At 46.1% G+C, this 17898-nt stretch overlaps 2 protein-coding genes across 3 annotated transcripts in view; one reads left to right on the forward strand and one right to left on the reverse strand.

The window, feature by feature from the left end:
• The window catches only part of DTD1 (D-aminoacyl-tRNA deacylase 1), a 114308-nt gene that overhangs the window by 63070 nt on the left and 33340 nt on the right, over positions 1 to 17898 (forward strand). Inside the window, exons 5-6 of one of the 2 annotated variants that reach the window (XM_061436371.1) lie at positions 4027 to 4194; positions 15537 to 16090. In XM_061436371.1, coding sequence (XP_061292355.1) covers positions 4027 to 4179 — 153 coding nt within the window. In that variant the 3' untranslated portion in view covers positions 4180 to 4194; positions 15537 to 16090. Of the gene's footprint in view, positions 1 to 4026; positions 4195 to 15536; positions 16091 to 17898 lie in introns of those variants that run through there. The other variant, XR_009740299.1, reaches the window with a different exon arrangement.
• On the reverse strand, positions 6423 to 7482 carry LOC133259179 (large ribosomal subunit protein uL18-like). The gene has a single exon (XM_061436370.1). It carries the CDS (start codon positions 7394 to 7396, stop codon positions 6503 to 6505), a length of 894 nt encoding a protein of 297 aa, XP_061292354.1. The 5' UTR covers positions 7397 to 7482; the 3' UTR covers positions 6423 to 6502.

The following is a 17898-nucleotide window of genomic DNA, read 5'->3' on the forward strand; positions in this document are numbered from 1 at the left end:
CACCTGCCAATGCAAGGGACACAGGTTTCATCCCTGGTCTGAGAAGATCCCACATGCCATGGGGCAGCTAAGCCAGTGCACCGCAACTACTGAGCCCATGAGCTGCGACTACTGAAGCGTGCGTGCCTGGGGCCTGTGCTCTGCAGAAGAGAAGCCACTGTACACAGCCAAGAGCCGCCCCCTCACCTCAACCAGAGAGCCCACACCAGAAACGAAGATCCAGTGCAGCCAAAAATAAAATAAAAAATCTTTAAAAATGAAAAAACACAGAAACAAAAAGCAAAAGTCCTCCATCGCGCTGGTGTAGGTGTGTCACCACAGGCCTGTCGTGGTTTATATTTTCCTTGCCGTTTGTGTCCTCGTTAACTTGAAAGCCACGGCGTGCTACAGGAGTCTGTATGCACACCCTTTTCTTCTTCTTTTTCTTTCTCATTTGTTTCCTCAAAAAAAAAAAAAAATCCACCGCTTTCTTGCCTTGAGATGTAAATTCCACATTCTGGCTGCATTGGATTCCAACTTTTTCCGAGAAAAGGCTTAAATTTATTAGGTTAGTTCAGAATGTTCTCGCAGAGAAACTTTTACTCTGAGGCATGGAGCCATGTGTGGTCGGGGTTGTTTTAAGATAAATAATGAAAGAGTCAGCATCACATCCTTTACAGAAAGTCGGGCTGTGCCTGTTGCTTCAGTAATTGTCACACGTGATCCACAAGCTTGGTCCAGGGCGGCGGGCACAGGGCTGGGGTGGAAGGTCAAGTGGATGCTCCCGCAGTTTTACTCGGCATTGATGGCACCCCTGGGTCAGTGCAGAATTGGATGGGCGATGTGGGGACCTGAGGACCCTTAGGAAGCCTGCTTCTACTGGGAATTGTTCCCTGTCGTCCAGCCAGGATCTGGTTTCTCAACAGTGTTAAAGAGTGGGAGGCAGATAACAGAATCACAAACAAGCCTTTGTGTATAATGGACTCTCAGCATCACAGAGCCTTGGTCTGCTTGTGTCACTGGAGATGGCCACATTGTTTTATATTTACCTCTAAAGAGGGGAACCAAAACCAAGAGATCCTCTTTGGGGAATAAAAGTCATGCTTTCTCAGAGGCTAGCTTGGAACATATTCACAGTTATATAGGTATGTATAAGTATCCATCTGCCTGCAGACATGTATATGGAGAACACACACGTGTCAACGTGCATACAGACACTGATGTGAATATAAACTGCTGGCAGCAGCTTATCACAGTTCACTGCTGAATGTTGATTTCTAGATGTTTGGATTCCATAACCTAAGGACATGAAAAATAAAAAAGGAAGGGGTTGCCAACATCATGTTTTCTAAGGTCGTTAAACACTTTCTTGGTGGTGGATGGTAAGTAGACTTACTGTGATGATCATTTTGTACTATATACAAATACAGAATCACATTGTACACCCGAAACTGATAAAATGTTATATGTCAGTTATGTCTCAGTAAAAATTATTTTAGTTGTAAGATACACACAACATAAAATTTAACATCCTGCCCATTTAAAAGTGTACAGTTCAGTATGGTTATATACATTCATGTTGTGCATCCAAGATCATTTTACAAGAAAAAGAACTAGACAGATGGGCCCCATTTCCTGTCCTAATCATTTCATAGAGGAAAGAGTGCCAGAAGGGAAACAAGGCAGGGAGGCTGGCATCTTGTGTGTGTATGCATGTGTGCACACGCCTAGTCAGTCAGTTGTGTGTGACTTTCTGACCCTCTGGACTGTAGCCCACCAGGCTCCCACTGTCCATGGAATTTTCCAGGCAAGAATACTGGAATGGGTTCCCTTATCCTTCTCCAGGGGATCTTCCTGACCCAGGGATCAAACCCATGTCTCCATCATTGGCAGGCAGATTCTTTACCCATTGAGCCTCTGGGGAAGCCCAGCTGGCATCTTGATGAAGGATGTTCCTCCCGCGTCTGTGATAGAAAAGCACAGAGAAAATAATAATCATTTATGGAAACATAACAGTGCAGAGGGACAGAGGGCAAGGAGCTCTTTGTAGCCTTTACTCAGATGTGTAAAATGCTAACCTTCTTGTTTTGCCATTACACGTAAAACTAATATCATGTTGTCTGCCAATTATATCTTAATAATAATAAAAAAAATACTCGCTTGTTTCTTCTTTGCCTAAAACCATCCTGCTCACAGCATCTGTCCTTGAGCTGTTTGTTACCAGGCCACAGCAGGTCATAGAGCTCGGGCTAGAGGAGCTCAGCGTGGCTTCCAAGCATACAGTTCAGCGGTGGTATTTCTTCACAGTCAGACTTTGCAGACGAAGGAAGCCATGTGTTCATTTATGTCCTGGCATGAATCTTATCATTGCTGGCCTGAGTGCCAGTAGCAAGCATTTCACGTCTGGCAGTGGTCAGCAGCCCTGTTCTAGAGCTCATCTTGTTTTTATAGAAGTTAAGCCGGTGGTTACAGTCAGAGCCCGTATATATTCATTCTACTGTGATACCACGCTCTACTCTTTCTCCCCAAAGTTAACTAGTGAACTGACTTTGGTTTGTACTCTCCAAGCCCCTCTTATATCTGCTGAAATCCTGCCATTAAGGCTTCTGAAACTGACATTGGTTTGTATTGACTATAAACTGGGTTTAAAGACTTATCTATGTTGATCCATGTCCATCTGCTCTAGAGGATCACTCTGTATGACTGTGCCACGTTCTAATTACCTGTCTTCCTATCGGTGGACACCTGGGTTGTTTCTAGGTTCTTGCTGATACATTAATACCACAGTGCACATGCCAGGGAGCCTTTCCTGCACACACGAGAGGGAGTTTATCCCAGGGAGCTTTCTGGGAAGAGAGTCACCAGGTCAAAGGGGAAGAGAAGGCTTTGTTCACAAAATTGAATTCCCTGCTCAACCAACCTGGCTATTTACTGCACTTGTTCAGGCACCTGGAGTGGGAGTAGGGGGAGAGAGAATATTAAGTCAACCAGTAATAAATTTGGTTTTCTGGACCAAATTGAAAGTTTCTGATTGTTGATCTGTCTAAAGGTTTAGCTCAGAGTCTAAGAATAGTAAAGCAAGCATCTGGCAGGTTGCTTACAGTGACTTTTCTTCATGTCTCTGGGCTTGGGGCAGAGACCAGTGGGGAGCAGCCAGCCCTTCAGGTTCCCCCTTTTCCATGTGAACAGCAAAATGTTTGCAGACTTGGCCTGGGGAGCCCGTGAACCTGGGTGTTGCCATCTGTCAGGCTTTGTCACAGATGGCTCTTCTGGTCCAAGAAAGTCCTCTGGCCACAGCTTGGTCCATCTCCTCAGATGAGTTTCTCAGCATGCCTTTCTGGAGTGCTGGGCATTGCTCAAGAGTTCCAGCAGATCTGTCTTCCCGCTGTCTGGTTGTGGTCTCTGAACAAGCTGGGGAGGCACCCAGAAGGGCAGAAGTGGCCTCGGGTGGCCTCAGGTGGCCTGGGGGACATGTGTGAGGGCCCCATGGCAGCATCTCCAGGTAGCCGCCATGCAGCCCGCTGCGAACACCAGGGCCTGGACCATGGATGAGTCTCAGGACAAACCGAGAGCTAAGGGGATGTCCACATGCTTTGTGTCACAGCTTCTCTTAACCTTCAGTAAATAGGAGAGTGAGCTTATCTAAAGAGCTTATCACTCTTTAGGAAACAGTGAACAGGAAGACAACCTGCCCATGAGAAAAAGCTATAGAGCCATGAAAGAAAAAAATAGCTAAACTATAAACTAGACTAAAAGCCTTTCCTGCTCAGCCCGTCAGAGCAGCCTTTGAGTGGACCCTTCCCACAGACCCCGGGACAGGCTGAGCTATGGGGAGGGTCTGACGGAGATCACACGTCTGATGCATCTGGTGTCAGATGGATAGACAGTGGGTATGGTATCTGGTGTGTCAGAGCCAATGCGATACCTCACATTATCAGACAGAAATCATTGTCCGTGGTTGCTGCCTGTGAGGTCATTGGTGTTTGGACATACAGGCATGAGTTTACATTTGTAAAATAATTCTTTCTTTCTTTTTTTAACAACCAGCTGTCAAAGCTTGAAAAGCAGCAGCAGAGGAAAGAAAAAACCAGAGCCAAAGGGCCTTCTGAGTCAAGCAAGGAGAGAAGTGCTCCCCGCAAGGAAGACCGCAGTGCCAGCAGTGGGGCCGAGGGGGACGTGTCCTCGGAGCGGGAGCCGTAGGTGGGCTGGATGCAGGTAGGGTGGCCTCCTCGAGCTACGTGGTCTTCTTATGTGGGGGCACTGGTCAAGGATGGAGGATGGGACGGCTTGGGGCAGTTTACTTTATGGATGTTCGCTTGTGGTCGCCTTAAATCCTGCTGCCCTCCAGGATGGAAAGAAGAGCTGAGATGCACCTGCATCAGCTGACCACTGCGGTTCTTAATGCTACTAGAGTGTTCCAGACTTGAGCTCCCACTTCCACACTTTCCTCTTGGGAGCTGTGTGTTGGGGGGACTTGCAGCTGGCACTCTGTGCAGCCTCTCACCTGTTGTCCTTCACTGCACCCTCCTGGCGCTGCCCACTCATGTTCCAGGGGGTTCCCTGTAGTTTTGGGTCCAACTCCCTGCCTAAAGGTCATGGGGTCGATGTCTCTGCTGCCTGATGGCCCTTGGCTTAGCTTAATTCCCTGTGAACACATCACTTGCCAGCATTCACCGGTGCAGGGAGAAGCATGGGAACCGTCCAGCCACATGTCAGCCAGCACACTGGCATGGGGGTGTGGAGGGATGCGGGCGAGACTCCAGGGAATGAGGGATTGAGGGGCAGGACCTTGAGGGGCCAGTGGAAACGGGGCGAAGGGGGCAAGGGCATGGAGCTGCCCAGCTGAGAGGAGAGCAGGTGTGCGTGTTGGGATGACCTGGACAGGTGGGCGCGGGCAGAGGCTGGAGAGTGGGCACATCGACTGCTATCCGGATGCTTGTCTGAGGCAGGGGCCCAGAACAGTCCAGGCTGTGGTGAGTCTGGTGGGCGGGTCTGAGCCACCTGGGTTCTGTCCTGGGGTCCCGGGGGGCTCTGAGAGCTGTCAGGTGCACAAGGGACACAGGTTCCAGTTAAGAAAGGTGAGCCAACAGCCCTAGGGAGCGGGCTGGAGGGCACAGGCCAGTGGGGAGGCAGCTGCAGAATGCACGGGATCAAGAGCCGGTGTGCAGTTCAGAGCCTTTGGCCTGTGAACTGTGGTTCAGATCAAGTCCGCCTGTGGGTTAGGGTTAGGGTTAGGGAACCCTAACCCTGGGAACCCTAACCCTAACCCTGGAGATGCCACATAGTGAGAGAACACCTGGGACGTGGCTTCTGCCTCTGGAGTGGGGTGCCTGGGGTCTGCCTGTGGGATGTCTGTTAGGATGCTCGCTGCCAGCACGGAGACAGTGAGCTGAGCCCGCAGGTGTGGCCAGGCGCGGTGGAGCCGGCTTGCCGACAGGCAGGACGCAGATCTTGGAAGAGGTGGGGTTGCTAAGCCATGTTGTGAGGGGGCCATGTGGGATGGTCAGTCCTGTAAGTCCTGTTGACTTGGCCCAGGCTCCGTGTTTTGTCAGAGTGTCACTATGGGGAGGTGACAGCCATGTCCACTGATCTGGGCTCAACGTGTGTCACACACTCATGTGAACATGAAGCCAAAGTTGGAAGGGAGTCCCTTCATGCTCGGCCTCCTTTGTCATCATCACAAACCCCACCATGTTCTGGATCTTGATGCTCTGACCTAAAGCCACTGATTTTTATTCATTAACTGAAACAGTTGGTATGAGTTTTGTTGTTGTTCAGTCACCCAGTCGTGTCTAGCTCTTTGCGACCCCTATGGACTGCAGCATGCCAGGCTTCCCTGTCCTTCATTATCTCCTGGAGCTTGCTCAAACTCATGTCCATTGAGTCAGTGGTGCCATTCAACCATCTCATCCTCTGTCGTCCCTTTCTCCTCCTGCCTTCACTGTTTCCCAGCATCAGGGTCTTCTCCAGTGAGTCAGTTCTTCACATCAGGTGGCCAAAGTATTGGAGCTTCAGCTTCGGCATCAGTCCTTCCAATGAATATTCAGAGTTGATTTTCTTTAGGATTGATTGGTTTGAGCTCTTGCAGTCCAAGGGACTCTGAAGAGTTTTCTCCAACACCACAGTTCAAAAGCACCATTTCTTCAGCACTCAGTCTTTTTTATGGTACTCTCGTATCCGTACATGACCACTGGAAAAACCATAGCTTTGACTGTACAGACCTTTGTTGGCAAAGTAATGTCTCTGCTTTTTAATATGCTGTCTAGGTTTGTCATAGCTTTTCTTCTTTAAAAAACACATAGCAAGGAGCAAGTGTTTTTTAATTTCATGGCTGCAGTCACCATCTTCAGTGATTTTGAAGCCCAAGAAAATAAAATCTAGACACTGCTTCCACTTTTTCCCCTTCTATTTGCCACGAAGTGATGGGACCGGATGCTATGATCTTTGTTTTTTTTTTTTTTTGCTTGTTCAATAAGTTTATTATTCTTATCTGAAAAATCTTGATAGAAAATTGTAGTTTGGTTTAACTCTCAGCAGCTCGTTCCTGAGCTCTAAGGAAGCTTGCCTTCTTCTGAGCTACCCGATCTTTCTTCTGGGCAAGTGACATTTTGGGACGGTTCCACCTCTTCTTTTTAACTTCTTTCTTAGGCTTCTTCTCATACACTGGATTCTCTCGTATTGCAGCATGAGCTTTCTTATACATCTCCTCCATCATGTCTGGAGTTACGTTGTTCTTTATGTACTGAGAGAATTGTTTCTTGTAAGCATCTTCATCTTCCTCAATCAGGTAGCGCATGTAATCTGCAACGTTTTGCCCCATGATGTGCTTTCGGTGTACCTCAGCACTGAATTCTTTGCTTTCTGAATCATAACCAGGGAACCGTTTGGTACTGTGAGGGATAGACAAGCCTCCATCAACAGCTCCCTTTAGGGCCCAAAAAACTTTATTCCCGGTAGTAGTTCTGGCAAGTCCTGCATCCAGGTAACAGGTGAAGGCACCAGGTTGACCATCGATGCTTTCCACATTGTATTCATCTCCAGTCACCTCGACTTGCCCTTCATAAATTTTGTCCATACCAAACCTATTAAGAAGCCTGCAGGCCAGCAGCAGGCCAGTACAATATGCCGCAGCATAATTTGTCAGGCCAACCTTCACACCATATTTTGGGAGTTCGTGAGCATAAGCTGCACCAACTATCATATCTCCTTCTATATGGGCATAAGCAATCTGACAAATGATATCTCTGTTCGTTACACGAACAATCATTCTGTATTTAGGTGTGTTGTACTTATTTTTATCTTGGATTACCAATCGTTTCCGAGCATAGTAGTCAGTTTTGCCCTCTTGCCTTCTTCTGAATTTCACTTGGTATCTCTTGAAGTAGGCCTTGTTCTTGACAACTTTAACAAACCCCATCCTGCGGATCAGAACCCAGACTCCGCGGCTTGCCACAGAGCTGCAGAACCAGCACGGCTCCAGGGGGGAAAAAGCTATGATCTTTGTTTTTTGAATGCTGTGTTTTAAGCCACCTTTTTCACTGTCCTCAGAAGGGAGTCTTCTGAACCTGAAATTTGGTGTATAAGTCATGTTTGGTATTCATGAACGCACATTTAACCTTTTATGTGGCATATATGTGTAAAAGTTCCATTCCCACCTCTTCCAAGACCTGCTGAGGACTTGATCATCATTGATATAGTCAGTTCTGTCGTCAGAAATACCGTTACCACCTCTGACTTACAGTCCGTCCAGAAATCCTAAATCTGGGGGTGACGGGCCACATAAAGGCAGTGTGCAGGGCGGCTCTTGAAGTTAGTTTTCTGATTATGCTAATTAAGTGAGTCCAGCCATGACTCAGAACTTCATCAGGTTCTTACCTGCATCCTACCAGTTTCTGTGTGACAGTGAGTGAGTTATGTCGTTTCTGCTTCCTTAGTTTTTCTTCTATGAACTAAGTGAGTGGAGTTCAGTGATGGTGGAAAAGGCAGGCAGGCCACCACGCCCAGCGGACGGGGTGGATGGGGACCCCGTGTGGGTGAGACTGCTGTGCAGGGTGCCTCCAGGTCCCCTCGGCAAGACATGGCCACCAAGACGTGGCAGAGCCACTGAGGGGCCGTCTCGCCTGCCCTGGGAAGGTGCAAAGTAGCTGCATTGGGTCCCCTGGGCTGACCGCGGGTCTCAGTGGAGGGGAGGTGAGCCCCAGAGGCTGAGTGGTCAGCTGTGTTCAGGCAGCGAGGTGTCTCACGGCCTCAGCCCTTGACGAGCACTGACAGGCCTCGCAGGTTTCAGCTGTGACTTCCGTCAGGTGTCTGGGTGAGCCTTGAGGGATCTGTGGTGCTAGAGACCGAGGTGTGGCCAGGTTGGCCAGGGTCCCTCAGGACCACGTGTGGGGCCCAGGTGCTGGCACCGTAGGAGACAGACTCACTGAGCCTTGAGGATCCAGCCGCTGCTGCTTATGGGATGGAGGCTCTTGAGGCAGTGTAGATGGGTCCATGAAGATGTCAAAGCCACATTTATATGAATATAACTGCAGCCGCTGGGTTTTGGACCAGGGGCCTGAAGTGAAACCTCCTTTCCTGACTGTTTAAGATGGGGGGTCCAGCTGTAGTTATTCACACCGAGATGGCGGCAGAGACTCTGTGGCTGGTGCAGGTGTAAATTGAGGAGGGGTCCTCTGAGACACCCGCACCAGGCGAAGACCAGGGGACGCTTCCAGATTTGTAGACCCTACAGGGGTCTCCACAGGTCTATTAGGGGTTTGAGGCCTGTGGACCTGTGCTGCCCTTCTGCCGAAATGTGTCCTCCCAGCCGCTCCTCCCAGAGCTACCACCCAGTGTCCAGAAGTCTGTAAGAGCAGACAGGTGGTGACAGATGGAAGGTGACCTTGCCATCTACCTTGCTCTACAGGAAAACAGTCCCCCCACCTCCCCACAATGAGGGGAGCTGTGGTTTTCATTTGATATGGGTTTCATTTACTTTTCTTTAAAAACAAGTGCCCTCAGGAGCATCACAGGCCTGAAGGGGAGCAGCTCTGAATTTCTGAGGCTTGAGAGAGGAAAAAAAAGCAAGAGAAGATGGAGTGAGAGGCTGCAGGATCTTGGGCAAGTGTTTCTTTGAAAATGAGCCCAAACCCCCTTGGTTCAGAGGACATTCCCAGGGTGTCACCATCTCTCTGTTATACAGCAGACATTCCTTATCTTACCAAATGGACATGAAACTGCTAAAATCAGCTCCTCTTTTGTCCTCCATCCCATTCCTCAGGCTCCTCACTGTGCTAGGAGGATCCAAGGTTTCCTGTGAGGCCGCAGCTCAGTTACCCTCTTTCTGGCCCATGGCTAAAGGCATCAGGGCTGCTGCCTATGAAATAGAGTGTGGTTTCCACTTGGGACCACAGGCTGCAGTGTTCCCTTGTTTGAGCATCGACCAAGCTGCCACTGGGAGGGTGTGAGAGAGGCACTCCCGACCAATACCCGCATTTCTGTCCTGAGGTTTCAGCCCTCGAAACCAAACAAGGAAAGTGTTTTGGATGCTGCCATCTGTGTGCTTTTCCAACTTAACCTTTGTCTGCATAGTGAGACGAGTCCTGGCAGAGCACGTTTCTTTCTAAGGTGCTAGAGCAGTTGTGTGTGTGTGTGTGTGTGTGTGTGTGTGTGTGTGTATGCTCTGTAGAAGGCTATCTCGTCACTTTTTGCTGCTGTTTCCCTGGTGAAGGTGGGATCTCTCATTCCTGAACTTTACTTTGCTTCCCTGTGTCAGTATTCTTGTCACTTTTTCCATCCCTGTGCTGGTGTTTCATGGTATAAGACACTCTGTGCCTGCGATAGTGTTTTTATTTTATTATTTTCTTTAACTTTAAACAACCTTTTTCCAGTGGTTTCCTAGAGTTTGCAGTCTACATTTTTCACTAATCTGAGCCCATCTTCAAACAGCGTGGCCACCTTATTTGTGCAGGTGCCTCATGGAAGCGGGTCCCAGACCTGGTGATGCTGTGTCACTCATGTCACCTTCCGTGTGTCCCACAGCCCAGTGCATTGTTACCTATTATTACCTTATAAAGACTTTTTTTTTTTTTTTAGATGAACCAAGAATAAGAAAAAGAACTGATCTGGGGACTTCTCTGGTAGCCCACTGTGTAGGGCTCTGTGCTTCCACTGCAGGGGGCATGGGCTCCATCCCTGGTCAGGGGATACACTTCCTTTCATTATGTGAATGCAAGTTTCTGACCTGTGTCGTGTTCCTCTTGCCTGAGAACTTCCTTGAGCGTTTCTTGTGGATCAAACCAAGCCTTCATTTCCCTTTCACTTTTGAAGGATAGTTTTGTTGGTATAGAATTCTAGATTGGTGGTGGTTTTCTCGCTTGAACATTTTAGATATCTCATTCCACTCTTTCCTTGCTAGCGTAGTCTCTCCTGAGAAGTCCTGTGTAACTCACAGCCTTGTTCTGCTGCAGGTAACGTGTGCCTCTCCTCCCACTCTGCACACAGCTTCTTTCAAGATTTTCTCTTTGTTTTTTGCAGTTTGCTTATGATCTGCCCCAGTGCGGTTCTTGATGGGTATGCTCTGAGCTTCCTGGGTCTTGATTTGGTGTCTGGGCTGTTCTTGGCCATCATTACTTCTCTGCTCTTTCCACCTTCTCCTCCTGGAATTTGGTTTTGTGTATGTTATCCCTTGTGCAGTTTCCCCAAGGTTCTTGGACAGTGTGTTTCCCCCCACTCCTTTCTCTCTCTCTTGGAAGTTCAGTTTGGAAGTCTGTGTTGACCTTCTGCAAGCCCACTGACTTCTCCTGGGGCTGATGAGCCCACAGGAAGCTCTCTTCCTTTTCTTTTGATCCTTTCTGGAGCTTCTGTCTCTCTGCATACATTACCTGTCTTTTCTCGAGCGTTGTCTACTCTTCCCAGTAGAGCCCTTAACATATTAATCGTAGTTACTTTTCCTTATCTGACAATTCCAGCATCTTGTTTTAAATATCTAAGCCTCATTCTGATGATTGCTTTGGTTTCCTGAACTTCTGGAATCTATAAATGCATGTCTTTCAATTCATCTGGGAAATTTTAAGGAGTGTTTCTTCCAGCGTTATTTTCTGCCCTGTTTTCTCTCCTCTTGCTGGAAGGAGGTTATTGGTCCCAAACCACAAGTGTTGTTCTGGCCTTTGTTTTACAGGATGCAGATATTACACAGGAGCAGGCATATTATGTCACTTTACTGGCAAGGGGGTTGGATTTACTTCCTTGCACCTCAGTTGCCTTATTTATTAGAAACAAATCAGCAAGACTCTGACCGTAATAACGATTCTGCTTATTGCTCAAGTGCAGAGCTAAGCTTGCTGATAACCTGGAGTGTGCTAATATAGTAGACACTACTTGCCTGTGGATATTTAAATGCAAATTAATTAAAATTAAATATGTTTAATTTCCTTAGTCACAGTAGCCACATTTCAAGTGCTTAGTGGCTACGTGCAGCTGGTGGCTGCTACGCTGCGCAGAGCTGATAGACCACAGTCTGTCACTGCACAAAGTTCTTTTGGGTGGCATTAGCTTAGAGGGGGAGAAGGCAATGGCACCCCACTCCAGTACTCTTGCCTGGAAAATCCCATGGACGGAAGAGCCTGGTGCGCCGCAGTCCATGGGATCGCTAAGAGTCGGACACGACTGAGTGACTTCACTTTCACTTTTATGCACTGGAGAAGGAGATGGCAACCCACTCCAGTGTTCTTGCCTGGAGAATCCCAGAGATGGGGAGCCTGGTGGGCTGCCGTCTATGGGGTCGCACAGAGCTGGACATGGCTGAAGCGACTTAGCAGCAGCAGCTTGGAGGGATCAAACTAAGATTTTTGAGACCGTCATCTGAGCCACTGTGGGTGTGGTTAAATATGAACAAGTATGCATTAGAAATACGTGGGGTAGAATTTAAGGCAAAAAATAAAAACTAACTGCTGTCAGAGTTTGTTCCTTCCATGATCAAATGACATTAGTTTTATTTTTTCCCCTGCTTGGCTTATTAGTTGACACCAAGCTTTCCTTTCTCAGTTAGAAATGACACCATTGTCCCTATGTTCTCAGTGCCAAGCCAGGACCCACAGAACTCATGCATAGGAAGAATGTCTGCTCTGAGAGCGTGCCACAGGCCTTACTGGGGTCCCTAACATGCTAGACAGGCTGCATGAATCCTTCATTGATAACACTGACCTCCCAGTAGCTTATGTTTTTCATGGAACAGTCTGCTTTTTCTGTGTCAATGAGCTCATGTTAGTTTCCAGCCATGACCAGAACTAAATAAAAATAAATGAAACTAGGTTCTTTTGACAGTGGTTTGGAGAGCAGGTCTGTGGTGTGTATGTTCTGACTCTGGCAGTCACATCTTCTGGTTGCTCAAAAGGCTTAAAACCAGAAACAGATCAGCTGGAAGTCAGCATCTTTGAGAGACTCAGGGTTTATACAGGCTGTTGAAGGAGCCCTTGCTCCTGACCCTGGACTCTCTCCCACCCAACCAGCGTTTGAAGGCAGTGAAGAAGAACCACCCCAGCAGCTTCTTTCATAAGGTCTTGAAATAGTGGTGCCAAGTTATTAGACACTTCTTAATGCTTTTATGTTTTCTCTAAGCAGAAAATTCTATGGCTTTCTAAGTTTACAAAGTTGGAGACATACTGTAGGTATAATGTGACCTGTGTTTACCATCAAGCAGAATATCATGAGCACTTTCTGGATCGTTTATTCTTGTGTAGTAAACCATATCACTTTCATCTGCACATTGGATGCTTGAAGCATAAATTTATTATCACAGTTCATTAAAATGTAGAATATTTAATGGTAGGAAATGTAAAAGAATAATGTATTCAAACAGGATCCCAAAGCTCATTTTAGGTTCAAAAACAAAGGTTTTAATCTATGCCAAGAAGGTGGAGTTCCCCAAAGATGGGACATGGAAACTAGTTTCAGTATTTTAGTTACTGGTATTGCAGGTGAGAAAGGTGTTGAAAGGCCCTGGCTCTTAAGTTTGGGTTAATATCTTGATTGAAATATAGGAGCAAGTGGGTTACTTTTCTGGACCGTAAAATGGAAGTATTATGGTCTCTGGGAATTAAGTTACGTATTACCTTTGTGTTTTTTCAGATATCGGTTACAGTGTAGTGCACAACTGTGGCAGGTGGGTTTCAGAGCACGAGGGTAGACCTGGAGGAAATTTTTATTCCTCTTGTGTGTCCAGATAGACCTAAAGAACTTGGACAAGCTGCAGTTCAAACAAGCCTTCCTCATGTGGGCCTGTGAACTTCAGTGTCAAGCTGGGCTCTGGAATGGAAGGCTGATAATTCCATTGAGACATCTACTCATAATATGACTCTTTCCTAAGAGTGTGACCTGTGTTGAGTACATCTGCTGGAAGCATGTTTACAGATGTGGCATCTCCATGTGTAAACTACTGTGCTTTTGCTTTTACTGAAGTTCATCCAATTAATTTAGATCTGAGGGGATAGAAACTGCTCTGTTAAGTCTGGGATTTAGTTAAACTTGGATGACAAATCAAGAAGCAACAGTTAGAACCGGACATGGAACAACAGACTGGTTCCAAATCGGGAAAGGAGTACATCAAGGCTGTATATTGTCACCCTGCTTATTTAACTTATATGCAGAATACATGATGAGAAATGCCAGGCTGGATGAAGCACAAGCTGGAATCAAGATCACTGGGAGAAATATCAATAACCTCAGATACACAGATGACACCACCCTTATGGCAGAAAGTGAAGAACTAAAGAGCCTCTTGATGAAAGTGAAAGAGGAGAGTGGAAAAGTTGGCTTAAAACTCAACATTCAGATATCTAAGATCATGGCATCCAGTCCCATCAGTTCATGGCAAATAGATGGGAAAACAATGGAAACAGTGTCAGACTTTATTTTTGGGGGGCTCCAGAATCACTGCAGATGGTGACTGCAGCCATGAAATTAAAAGACACTTGCTCCTTGGAAGAAAAGCTATGACCAACCTAAGCAGCATATTAAAAAGCAGAGACATTACTTTGTTAACAAAGGTCCATCTAGTCAAAGCTATGGTTTTTCCAGTAGTCATGTATGGATATGAGAGTTGGACTATAAAGAAAATTTTATATAGTCTTCAGTGCTTTATAAAGAGCACCAAAGAATTGATGCTTTTGAACTGTGGTGTTGGAGAAGACTCTTGAGAGTCCCTTGGACTGCAAGGGGATCCAACCAGTCAATCCTAAAGGAAATCAGTCCTGAATATTCATTGGAAGGATTGATGCTGAAGCTGAAACTCCAATACTTTGGCCACCTGATGCAAAGAACTGACTCATAGGAAAAGACCCTGATGCTGGGAAAGATTGAAGGCAGGAGGAGAGGGGACAACAGAGGATGAAATGGCTGGATGGCATCATCAACTCAATGGACGTGAGTTTGAGAAAGCTCTAGAAGTTGGTGATGGACAGGGAGGCCTGGCGTGCTGCAATCCATGGGGTCACAAAGAGTCAGGCACAACTGAGCGACTGAACTGAACTAAACTGGATGACAAATGGTTGCCATGTCAATTTTGGCATGACCATCTGGCTTTTGTTGTAGGCTCAGAATTGCAAAAGGAAATTCTAAGAATTGCCAAGGAAGACACTTGGGCATTCTATAGTAAAGAACCTACCCTCCTTTGAGCAATATAAAAAATATCCCAAGAACAAGCATTTAGTTTGTACCCTGTTCGTATGCTTTCTTTAGGCTCCCAATCCCTCTGCCTCCCTCATTGTTAAAAGTATTTGGAAATGAGCCTTGTATTTTTTTCAAGAGATTTGTCCATTTTATCCATGTCTAATTTGTGGGCATAAAGTTGCAATATATCCTTTTCATTCTTTTAATGTCTGTAAAATGTTCTGCTGTTGCCTCTTTGATTCCTGATACTCGTAACTTGTTTCTTCTCTTTTTTTCTTGATAAGTCTAGCAAGAAGTATATTAGTTTTAGTCATCTTTTTAAAAAATTTTCTCTTTTGTTTTTCTGTTTGAAATTTCATTACTTCCTGCTCTTGTTATTCCCCTTCTCCTGCTTGTTTTGGGTTTACTTTGCTTTTATTCTTTTAATTCCTTAAGATGGAAACTCCAATTATTGACTTGAAAGCTTTCTTGTTTTCTAATGTAATAAGCATTTGATACTATGAATTTTCCTCTAATCACTGCTATAGATGAATATCACAAATTTTGATTGTTGTATTTTCACTCACTTTAAAATGTTTTCTGATTTGCCATGTGACTTCTCTTGGATACAAAGACCATTCAGAAGTATGTTGTTTAATTCCCAGATACTTGGTTGGTGTCTTTTTGAGCTCTAAGGATGAAGTTCTGCTAAATTGGCATCTCTTTGGTGAGAGGTATTAGCACTGATACATGACAGCACGGCACATTTCTCCCAGTAAGGTGAAAAAAAACACTGTCATTCTCTTGTTGTTGTATGAACTTGAAAGGATATCTCTAGCTGTTTTGTTATGCTTGGTCATGTATTTTAATATGATTTGAAAGCAAATTTTGGGACCTTTCTGAGTAATATGTCTTATCTTTGTTCTTTTTAGTGCATTATCATTGGGCAGAACTGGATCCTGAAAAATTCATGAAAGATGCTAGGCACCTGTACTACTTTAAAGACTTGGACCTGAATCCTGAAAAGGAAGATGGAAATAAGAAACTGGGAACATACAAAAACACACAAAAGACCACCAAAGGAGCGTTACCATTTTTTGTTGCTGCTGTGGCTTAATAGAGGAGATGGGTGCTGCCAGGATGGGGAAGGTGCCCCATGCACAGGGCAGCAAGGAACACACTCAAGGGTCCCCTCAGGAAGGCCACGTTGGTTCCTCTGATTCTCGGCTTGCTCTTGGAACAGGCTGGCCCGACAGCACTTGTCATCAAGTCCTCCTTTCACCCTGTGGTGTGTTTCTGAGTGTCCATGATGGGTCCCAAATGCGGTCACACTGTCCATGTTTTTCCAAACACTGGCTAGGCCAGGGCTCATGTTAGGGTATAAAGAGAACATTCGTCCATGATAATACATTATGTGAGACCTTTGCATCTTATAAATTTTCTCTTTTTTTCTAAAAAGAAATAAACTCCAAAGCTCAACAAACCACTTTATTCTTAGCCAAATTCTGCTATGTTTCTTCTTAAGGATTGTGTTTGTAGAAATATGACGTGTCTGACCCTTCTGCATATACATACACATCTTTCCAGATAACCCTTTTGCAGGGGGCCTTCCCTCAGGGTCCACACAGGCTCCTGCTTGTATGGTGAGAGCCTGTCTGTGGTGATTTATGGTTGGTGCCATTTTCCTTGGACAGTAGGTAGCAGGAAAGGGGAATGTGCCTGTGAAGGAAATCCTCTTCAGAAAGGCCAAGTGACTAACACCACGTGCATGCTGCTCTGTGTCTGGTTTATCCACCTCTGGGATGTAGCAGGGGGAAGCCCCACCATGCCAGACCACACAGATGACCTCCCAGGAGCCGCATGGCTGTCTGGGTGTCCAAGTCCCCATAGCAACGTGAAGGAAGAACCGTGTCTGGTAAAGGGTTTCTCAGTTAAGTTTGATCTAGTGGTACAACAGTGATAATTTTTAGACGTTATATGATGTCAATAATAATAATATATTACCATACATAATATACATAGCATATCTGTAATATACTAATGCCTATATAGTTATCCTCTCTTGAAATACTTCTTGCCTAAGTATAGAAGAGACATCCTTATTTGGCATTTTGGTGATGTTGAAACTTTTCTAAAAGCTCATGGCACCTGGTATTCCCAGGCAATCTCCCATCCAAGTCCTAACCAAGCCCGACTGTGCTTAGCTTCTGAGATCAGATGAGATGAGTCGCATTTAGGATGATAAGGCCATAGATGGGTAATGCTGACACTCTGTGACTTTATAATAATTTCTCAGCCCCTGTACTCTGATCCAGTTGTCTGCTTCAAATAAGAACATAGCTGGAAAATAGGGGGAAAAAAGCTCAGATCACATCACCTCTGTACATTCAAGTACTTGGAACACAGAGTTGGAAAGGGGCTTGCTGAATTGCTTTATTCTGACCCAGTGCAGATTGTTCAGTATCCAGATGGTCCATTTGAATCTGCAGTGGTGTAAACCTCTTGGTTTGAAATCCTGGTGACCCAGATGCAGTTTGTGGTCATTCCTCCAGCCCACAGGCATTGAGGTCCAGGAAGCTGTCCTGTTTCCCTTGTCTAAGTCAGCTTTTACAGAGTGAATCTCCAGTTTTGTAGACTCTGTCGTAGGGCAATGGACTTGTTGAACAGATCTGTCAGGGGTTTCCTGCCATAGCATTTAATCACCAGCAGCTCATGCTGAGTGAAGAGCTGCAGCCTGTCTGTACAGACAGAAGAGCCTGTGTGCCTGGCATATGGACAGTGATGAAACACGAGGCTCATCGCTCACAACCCAGTTCCCGGATCCCACCTCAGAGGAACTCAGACAGACCTGAGTGTGTGTGAACAGAAGCATGTGGTCAACTTGATGAAGGATCTGAAAACCATAAAGGGAGATGAGCTGAAGGGGCAAAAACCAAGACTCTGAATATCTGAAGGACGTGAAAGAGACACTGGGTCAGAAACAAAAGTGGAGCAATGGGTTTTTCTGTCATTAACACAGATGCTGCCTTGATGGATGCAACCACACCATGTGATGGGGGGTGGCGATGTTGAGAGCGCTAGAGCAGAAGTTCTGAGCCTGCTTGTGTGGGGGAAGAGTTTTGTTTATTTTCATCACAGTCCAGGACCAGAGTACGTGCTCCAGTCCCTTATGTAAGATGATGTGGGACAGTCGGTCCTCTGCGCAGTGGTCATCCTCAGAGATGGAGAGCCAACCGTGTTTTTAAACATCTCCCCTCCCTCACAGTGTGCAGGGAATATGGTAGATGTCAGAAA

This window comes from Bos javanicus, chromosome 13, assembly GCF_032452875.1.
Source record: "Bos javanicus breed banteng chromosome 13, ARS-OSU_banteng_1.0, whole genome shotgun sequence".
Taxonomy (NCBI): Eukaryota; Metazoa; Chordata; class Mammalia; order Artiodactyla; family Bovidae; genus Bos; species Bos javanicus.

Coding starts and splice junctions, on each gene's coding strand:
- LOC133259179 (XM_061436370.1), bottom strand. CDS start 7,396: ATGGGGTTTGTTAAAGTTGTCAAGAACAAGGCCTACTTCAAGAGATAC.